The 9,570-nt window shown below is 38.4% G+C and overlaps 1 protein-coding gene across 1 annotated transcript in view; it reads left to right on the top strand.

Moving 5' to 3' along the window:
- alg13 (ALG13 UDP-N-acetylglucosaminyltransferase subunit) overlaps positions 1 to 9,570 on the top strand; it is an 80,952-nt gene that overhangs the window by 11,375 nt on the left and 60,007 nt on the right. Inside the window, exons 5-7 of the mRNA XM_043705310.1 lie at positions 5,049 to 5,273; positions 5,494 to 5,577; positions 6,280 to 6,330. Of these exons, the coding sequence (XP_043561245.1) occupies positions 5,049 to 5,273; positions 5,494 to 5,577; positions 6,280 to 6,330 (360 nt within the window). The remainder of the gene's footprint in view (positions 1 to 5,048; positions 5,274 to 5,493; positions 5,578 to 6,279; positions 6,331 to 9,570) is intronic.

The following is a 9,570-nucleotide window of genomic DNA, read 5'->3' as shown; positions in this document are numbered from 1 at the left end:
CCCTCCCACGCTGTGTGTGTGTGTCCCTCCCTCGCTGTGTGTGTGTGTGTCCCTCCCACCCCAGTCTGACCTATCACCCTCACCTTGACCTCTTTCCACCTATCACATTTCCGACGCCCCTCCCCCAAGTCCCTCCTCCCTACCTTTTATCTTAGCCTGCTGGACAAACTTTCCCCATTCCTGAAGAAGGGCTTATGCCCGAAACATTGATTCTCCTGTTCCCTGGATGCTGCCTGACCTGCTGCGCTTTTCCAGCAACACATTTCCAGCTCTGATCTCCAGCATCTGCAGACCTCACTTTCTCCCCAAAGGGTCTGTTTCCTTGCTCTATGACTCAGCAATTTGGTTGTGGAGCCTGTTCTGCCAATCATAGTTGATCTGCTTGTGGTCTCATTTCAGTGACCTGTCCAGCCCCCACGTCAATCAGAAATCTGTCTAATTTAGCCTTGAATAAATGCAATAACTCAACTTCTGTTTTTCTGAGAGAGAATTACGAACAGCCATCAGAGAAAAACATTTTCCTCATTTTCAAAGGGTCTCTTATTCTTAAACTCTGACCCCTAATTCTGGCCTCCCACACTTTCAGAAGCATCCTCTTGTTATCTACCCTGTCACATCCCTTCAAGATCTCAAACTGCTTAACTCTAGGTATTGGTCTAGTTTGTTTAACCTTTCTTCACAAGATAAGCCTTTCATCACAGGAATGAGTCAAGTGAGCCTTCTCTGAATTGCTTCTAAAGCTATTGCACCCTTTTTCAAATATGACAAACAACATTGTAGACAGTGATCCAGATTTGATTTCTGCAAGGCCCTGCACAGCTCTGTAAATCTTCTACATTCCTCTGTTTCTACTCCCCTTATAATAAATACCATCATTCAATTTACCATCCTAATTATTCGCTGTATCTGCATCCCAAGTTTCTGTTATTAATGTGCCAGGACTCGCAGATCCCATTATACTAATGAGATGAGCAATCTTCCATTTCAATAGTCCAGTACTTCTCTATCCTTCATACCAAATTGAACCAGTTCGTATTTTGCCTTTGCAGGGTCTTTACCTCTTGACAACTTGCCTATCTGTTTTGGTATCATTAGAAAACTTAGCCATACATTTTGCCCTTTCCCTATGTAATGGATAGAGGTCTAAATAGTTGAGGCCCTTGTGACTGTGTAACAGATGAAACGTTATAGGATATGTATTCAGTCCCTGCTAGCTAGTCAAAGAATGATGTAAACAATTTCACTTTTAAAAAAGAACACAAGAAACAGGAGCTGGAGGACACCATCAATCCTACTTCATCATTTAATACAACTGTGGCTGACCTTGAGCCTCGACTCCACATTCTTGAATCCTAGAATCCCTATAGTGTGGAAACAGGCCCTTCGGCCCAACATACCCACACCAACCCTCTGAAGAGTAACCCACCCAGACCCATTCCCCCACCCTATTATCTGATATTTAACCCTGACCTATGTACCGAACCTACGCATTCCTGAACACAAAGACCAATTTAGCATGGTCAATCCACCCTGACCTGCACGTCTTTGGAGTATGGGAGAAAACCCACTCAGACACAGGGGGAGAATGTGCAAACTCTACACAGACAGTCGCCCGAGGTTGGAATCTTGCCTGCTTCTCAGGAGTGAACACAAAAACCTGTGTCCATCTCTTAACAATTGAACAAAAGAGCATACACAGTCCTCTGGAATAGGGACTTCCAGAAGTACACAATCCTTTAAAATAATTTTGCCTCCTCTCAAAAACACACATTTTATTTTGACTTTGGAAATGCATATGGATGCTGGATTCAAAATACTATATAGCACATATAAAAAGTGGATTGAAGAGCTGCTGTTTTGACATCAAGATGTTCCAATTTAAATAAATTTTGGCTCCAAGCTCTGGAATTCACCCCTTAAAACACCCACTCCTCCACAATCCTTAAACACTAAGTCTTTAACTGTGCATTGGTCATATTAGGAGTCAGTGTTGAATTTTGTTTGACAACATTCCTGTGAAGTATAAGTTCAAACAGACTATATAAATAAACATGATAAAGAAACTCCTGACCATATGTCCTACAATACTTCAAGCGGGCATAATAAAAAAGCAAACAGCAAGTCAATGAAGAAAAATCAGGCAAAACAACAGCTGAAGAGATAATTTTAAAAAGAATCTTGAAGGCAAAGGAGTTTGGGAGGGAATTTTGAAGGATCCACATGGTTGAAAGCACAGTGACCAATACTTGGGCAAAGGGAGGAGCACCTGCTTCATTGCAGAATTTGCTTTTTTTAAATCATGGAATGGTGGAGCTAAGCTACAAATGGTCCACCACACTGGTTTTCTGCAGTAGCAACTCAGATAATCCATATTATCCACAAAACTCTGCAACTCTTTCTCTTTGGACGCTACTTGTCTGACAGAAAGAAAATTACTTTAGGAACTGTTTTGGGCCTATGTTTACATTTTGAAGTGATTACCAATTTCTATTACAGCTACTTCTTTGATGTCAAATTTGAGTCCTCCTGTATGTGACTGTTATTTCATTTGGGGAAAAGAATAGGCATTAGAACAACAGTAACAGTTTTAAAAAAACATGAAAAGAAGTGATTCAAATATACTAAATTTTTTAAAAACTTGTATTTATTCAGCACCTTTTACAAACACAGGATGCTCTAAAGTGCTTTACAGCCTATAAATGTTTTTGCCTAGTCATTTTTATAATGCAAGAGATGTTACAACCAATTTCCACACAACATCTGACAAACCCCAATGCCACAGTAAACAGATAACTTGATTTTATGATAGTTAATTTAGGGAGAATATTCATCCACTCAAGAGTATCAAAAGGGCAACACACAAGCAAAAGAAGATAGTTCTTCCCTTAAATTCTTCATCTCATTCAATCAGGCACACCATTCAAAAACCAATTACCACCTGGCTGGTTAATTATTCATTCCTTATTTTCATTTAAATTTTTATTTATTTTTATTTTCTGTTCAGAGACACTATTACACACCTCTGATATTCTTAACTCATCATCAAAGCACTTGTGTTTCTAATTAAAAGTATAATTTATAACACAGCCCATTAATTCTTTAAGAAGTCATTGCAATGATCTTCATGTGAGCCCAATAATCTTATGTACCTCTTGGTTGGTATGTGAAGTAATTTGCATAGACCTAATTGAAAGCAGGTCCAATATTTAAGAAAAAACCCAAATCTATTAAATGTTATGAAACTGCCAATAAGCCAATCCCAAATTATATTGCTTTTAATATGAACTTACTAAGTGCATGTTGTTAATAGAGATGGCCCTGATAATAGAAATCAGGTATATTGTCTATTTTTTCTGTCCTGGAAAATTTGTGGGTGGGACTTGAACCCAGGCCTCTTGGTTTCGAGGTAGGGGACTGTCATTAAACCACAACAGCCCACAAGATTGTATGAATGTACAGCCTGCTTTTCTTCTCTTAACTAGATTAATGACTCCAGCTAAGAAGGAATGTGTTGCAATTATAAGTGTTTTAATATTTTAATTACTTGCACAAACATTTGATTGTTATTTTATTTTTTTGCAAGTGTACAATGCAAGTTGTAGGGCTGTTGTGGTATAGTGGTAGAATCTGTACCTCTGGACTAGAAGATAAAAGGTCAGCTCTCACCTGTCCTAGATGCATGTCAGAATATGTCTGAACTGGTTGATGAAAAATAATTACAATGCAAAGTTGCATCACCTTAATGAAAGCTACATGGCCACTTTCCTGCAGCAGTGACCATTTTAACACTTGGAGGTGCATAATGTGATTTAGAGGGCCTTTCTTTCCATTATTAATGTAGTTATTACATGTTATTGTGGAAAAATTCCACTTTGTGCTTTATTAGACAAGATTAGTACTGTTCCTCATGACTTTGGAATTTGAGAACTGCTGAAAGAGAGTGCCTTGGGTTGAGGCTGTTGATCAGAACAGAAGAACATTACCTTGACAAATTGCACCTAGTATTTTAGTACATAAAATAGTTACTGTTTTTGCAAAGCATTTTATTTTCACTACTACTTTTTCTGAGGAACTCAACTCCTATTGGAATTATGTCCAAAAAAACTATTCTAGTCAAATAGGTATTAGTCACTGCTTATTTATCCATAGAAAGTATTGTAGTTGAATCAAATCCAAGCCACAGCCAAAATCCACGTATGGATACTTCCCAAAAAGGATCACTTAACCTTTGGACAGACAACTGTAACCAATTCTTTCTAATTTTTTGTTACCTCAGGAGCAGAGTTCAATTATAACTGGCTAAATTATCATGAATTAGAAATTGAATCAAGGCTCCTTTATCTATTGGAGCACCAACCAATGTCTATCACGATGGGAAATTGTCACTTCTGATTCGTTTGTGTTATAAATATTTTGTGTAGCTCCACATTTTCCAAATCAAGATATTAATATTTTTTTAAAGACGCATGCTAGAAAGTATCCCTTAGGCTCTATGCAAATAGTACATATTCTTGTGGAAGCACTGAGCCTTTGAATTAATTCTAGAATGTTAAAGGGGTATGAGCTTTAAGTAAAAACTTTTTCTTTAAGTGCTACTTTACCTGTGACATCACAGACATGTGAGGTGACGATGCATTTCGTGTTTTATCGCGTCAATAGTTAATCTTGCTCTACATATAATGCAAGTTTTCTTGAAGATAAATGACCTTTCAAACTTCCGGACGTCCTTGTCATTTAAAGAAAAGCATTTGATATGAATTATGTGAAATGTCAGAATTAAGGGCGTCACTTTTATAGAATATAAACATTAAAGGATGAAGAGCTAATGTAAATAATTTGTTCCAGTGTGCTGCTATTGAACATCGTGCTGGAGACTGTGTGGCGGGTGGGCGTGGGTGAGGGAAGTGATTTGTAATCATTAGGATGTGATGCACCTGATCTGGTTCGGCCCAGGGTTGCTCAAAAAATCCTGATTCTTTCAACTTGAGCTGGGGAGGGGGGGAAAAAATCCTTTTTTTTTCCCGTTTCGACAGCGTTTTGCTTTTTAGCTTAAATTCTATCTAGCCTTTTTTAAAAAATATATATATATTTTAAGAAAAAAAACACATGTTACCTTATGGCGGGGTGGAGAAATGCAGAAGGGGGATAGAAAGTATTTCGGCCAGAAATCTCTGAATGAAGTGACCATGGATGAGTATCTGAGTAGTCAGGGGTTGTATCGAAAACTCACCGCCAAGGATGGCTCCTGTCTCTTCAGGACTGTTTCCGAGCAGGTAAACTCTTACCAACGTTTGTTTTTGTAAGCAAAACAAACAACAATTAAAACTGCATCAGACTGTTTTACTTTTGTGTTTGGCCAACTTTCCTGTTAGTTTGATATTTTGTTTTCATAGAATTGATTTTCAGAAAAGAAGATTATATCTCAGAACTTCAGACATTATTTTTCAACTTGTCCCTCTCTTGTTGACAAAAAGTTCTTTGCATTTTTGACAGCTGTTTTTGACTCAAATGTATCACTTGGAGATCCGAAAAACTTGCGTTATATACATGAGGGTGAATCGAAGTAAATTCGAGGCAGTAAGTATTGGTAACTCATTTGAAGTTTGAGTTTCTATAAACCAAAAAATGGTACAGGTGGTATAGGTATGTTCCATAAGTTGAGATGGAAAATAGGTGATGATATTAACCATGACTTCAATGTTTAATAACTGAGTACTTAAAGGTGTAATATTTTTAATTACGCCGTATCTACTTCAAATTACGTGGGAAAACGTGTTATTAGCGTAACTTACTGATAGGCACAATTTCATGAATTCGGTCAATTCTTGTTTTCTGCGAGTTTTATCACTAGTTGAATCTGGCGGTGCCGTACGGAGAAGGCAAATCAAATGGTTTGGAATTAGTGGATCTAATTATTTTTGGCCTCTGAAAATGGGGAGGGAGAGGAATGCGTGGGTTTAGTTTCGGCAGCGAGATCATCTGGTGGCTGGCTGTTTTGTTATATGTTGACTTTAAATCGATGTAGATATTTCTAATACGTAACTAGTCAGAACATATATTTATCTGTGGAATGAACCTCGTAACTTTAAGGCCACTGAAATCCCATGTTCCTTTTCCTCTTTTTTTAGAAGAGGCGGTTCTATTTAAAGGGAATTTTTCGTTGCATAATGTATCAGTTAATTCAGGAGTTGTGAGATCTAGAATTTTATATGTTGACTTTAAAAAGTAATATGAAGTTTGACTTTTCATGGTGCAGCAATTCAACTTTTGTTTTCTCAGTTTATAGATGGCCCTTTAGACAAACACTTGGAACGTTTGAGTGATCCAAAGGTACGTATGATTAAAGGTCACCTTGACATCAAAGTCAGTTTTCACTTCAACTATGGTGTCTATGATTTGGAGGAGCTGGTGTTGGACTGGGGTGTACAAAGTTTAAAAATCTCACAACACCAGGTTATAGTCCAACAGGTTTAATTGGAAGCACACTAGCTTTCGGAGCGCCGCTCCTTCAGGTGGTTGAGCAGCACTCTGAAAGCTAGTGTGCTTTCAATTAAACCTGCTGGACTATAACCTGGTATTGTGATTTCTAACTACAGTGTCTATGGTAGAATTGATGCTGTAAAGAGATCTAGAACAGTGATTGGAAGAGCTTAAATTGATAACATGGCAAATTACTGTCTGAAAATGCTTTCCATAATTTGATAAATGATTGAAAGTAGGCTGCTGGTATTTAATAGTGTCAAATTTGTCCCAATTTTTTTGGATGGGGCATATCTGAGCTTTTAAATAGTTGAACAGATGGCATTAGTGTTGTTGAAACAATTTGGCAAAGGATGCAATACAGGTTTAAATGCTACAGCTGGAATGTTGTTGGCTTTATTTTTCCTGGTATCTGACACCATATGGATTGAATTGGTTGAAAACTGACATCTTTAAATGTGAGAATACCAGAAGAAGTTAAGTATTATTTACTTGGCACATCTAGGTGAAGATTGTAGAGAACACATCAGCCTTTCGCTTTCAGATCCTTGGTTTGGACTGAACACTGGGAATTAACAGTCTCTTGATTTTAATTCTGCACAATTATTCACTACTTTATGTAGCAGGCTGGCAGATCTTTTGACTTGACCTGCTTTTTGTAAGATCATTTATCTCTAATTTTTCAATCCAATTAAGTACAGTATGCAAGTAGTTCACTCTAGCTTCAGCAAATCTGTACTTCCTTTACAGGTGTGACAGTTGTTTTGTCAAGCTCTTCTGCACTCCTTATTCCACCAGGGTAATGATATGGTGGAATGGAGAATGGGTAGTTTGGCCATGGGTTTATAAATCGAATTGCTGTTAAGGATCTACTTGCCATTGTCCAGTTCTGAGTTCTGTTATTGGTGTTAGTTCTGCCCTACTGCAAGCCCAGTAGGGGTTGTTTGGGATTCCTTTGGTAGTGGCTTCTGTTACAGATGGGCAGAAGTAATGAACAAAGCATACTTTCTGCTTTTCCACCTATTTACTCACCAAAGACGGCATTTTAAAGCATGCTGGCTCCTGTGAGTTTTAATTATAAGGAACAGGCAAGTGACAGGCTTCTATATTTTGTATAATGCATTTTCAGGCATTTAACAAATACATAACAAACTGATTTTTAATTGCATAGATGCATATGTGTAGAAAAGATTATTGTAAAAGTACCATGCAGGTGATGACTTGAGGAGAAAGTGAGGTCTGCAGACGCTGGAGATCAAAGCTGAAACTTTATTGCTGGAACAGCACAGCAGGTCAGGCAGCATCTAGGGAACAGAAGATTCGACGTTTCGGGCACATGCCCTTCTTCAGGTGATGACTTGAAACCAGGCAAGTCTGTAATCCTTTCTGTCCACTGAATAAACTTTCTTCATTTAGAAGGATGGATTTGCTCTGTTTTATTGCAGAAACAGACCTTTTATAACCTCTTCCAATCAAAGTGCAAAAGTGGAGCCTGGATGCAGCCCCCTAACTACTATTTCAGGTCAACCTAAGTATTTTCTGGCTTAAGAGTGAGCATTCTTAAGTAGGGTTTTCACCTTTTATTTGGAGATGTTTCTGCTGTCTGAACAGAATATGCCTTCTATTCCATGTACGTCCGCATGCTTGTCCAATGGTGACTTAAATGTACTTTAAAGTTGGCGAATCTACCCTTGCAGGTGAGTGTTACAGGGGCTCTTTGTGGTGTCGCTACCTCTAAGCCAGGAGGCCCTGGTTCACCTGCTCCAGGGTTGTACAACAATATCTGAACAATTTTATTAAGAAATTGGGTGGTTTTGTAAGGTCGTTGTCAAGTTTTAGGGCTGCCAGGGTCATGTGTTCATACCAAGGCTTCCTGACTGCACCTATAGTTTCTACCACCTCAAGAAATGAGAGGCAGATGTATAGGAATACAGAAACCTTGAAATTCATTTCCAAGTTACAGACAATCCTGACTTTGAAAAATTGTTCCTTCATTGCTAAAATTCTTGCAATGCCAGGTTATAGTCCAACAGGTTTATTTGAAAGCACTAGCTTTCGGAGCTCTGCTCCTTCAGGTGGTTGTGGAGTATAAGATCGTAAGACACAGAATTTATATCAAAAGTTTAGTGTGTGACTGAAATTTTCTATTGAAAAAGGCCTAGCTTGTTTAAGTTTCATCTTTTAGAATGAACATGTTGGTTTCAGTTCTTTCATGTTTAAGTTGCAGAGCATTTAAAGTTACGTTCTCAAGTGAACTTTAATAGTTGGTGTCATTTCGGTCCAGATAATGCATTGACGTTGTGAGCTGCCCTGTGTGAGACTGTGCTATAGTGGTCAGACTGGTTCTCATCTTAAAAAACGGATTTACAGAATCTTGCATGGATTCATGTAGTTTTTGAGCAAAGTAAAATATAATTCTGCAAGTATACATTCACCCCACAAACATGTGCATGTGGGGGGCGGGGGGGAGGGGTGTGGTGTGATGGCAGAGGTTGGGTGTCTGTAAGAGTGTATGTTAGTGAGTGTAAAATGATATGTCTGAGGGTGCATGTGGGAGTGTGAGAGGGTCTGCATGTGTATGGGTCTGTAGGGGTGTGTGTGTGGGGGGGGGGTGTAATGGGATCATCTCCAGTGTGTCATGAACCCAAGGTCATGTGTTTTCAATCACGTCTGAAATATCTGTTGCATTCCCTGGCATTTCCATGATTTGTTCTTTTAATTCATGAATTCATGTCATCAGCTTTTAAAAATTCCCTGTTGTCATTTATTGGTGCCTGTGTCCCTTATCTAACTGATCTCAATGTTATAAGCATCTTAATTCAAGTTTGTGACAATGCCAATGTCCCATTTGTACATGACAGCTGCTAGAAATTAATGTCATCCAAAATCTTTATCAAAAGTTTCAAATATGTGTCAGAAGTTTATTCAGTTAAGATTTGGAGGCGTTGAGGCTGGACTGGGGTGTACAAAGTTTAAAAATTATACAGCACCAAAGAGCACTGCTCTTTCATCAGGTGGTTGTGGAGTAAGGAGCAGGGCTCTGAAAAGCTTGTGCTTCCAAATAAACCTATTGGACTACAACCTGGTTTT

This window comes from Chiloscyllium plagiosum, chromosome 15, assembly GCF_004010195.1.
Source record: "Chiloscyllium plagiosum isolate BGI_BamShark_2017 chromosome 15, ASM401019v2, whole genome shotgun sequence".
In the NCBI taxonomy this organism is placed as follows: Eukaryota; Metazoa; Chordata; class Chondrichthyes; order Orectolobiformes; family Hemiscylliidae; genus Chiloscyllium; species Chiloscyllium plagiosum.
The sequence above is the reverse complement of the archived record's forward strand: the minus strand, read 5'-3'. Positions and strand labels throughout refer to the sequence as shown.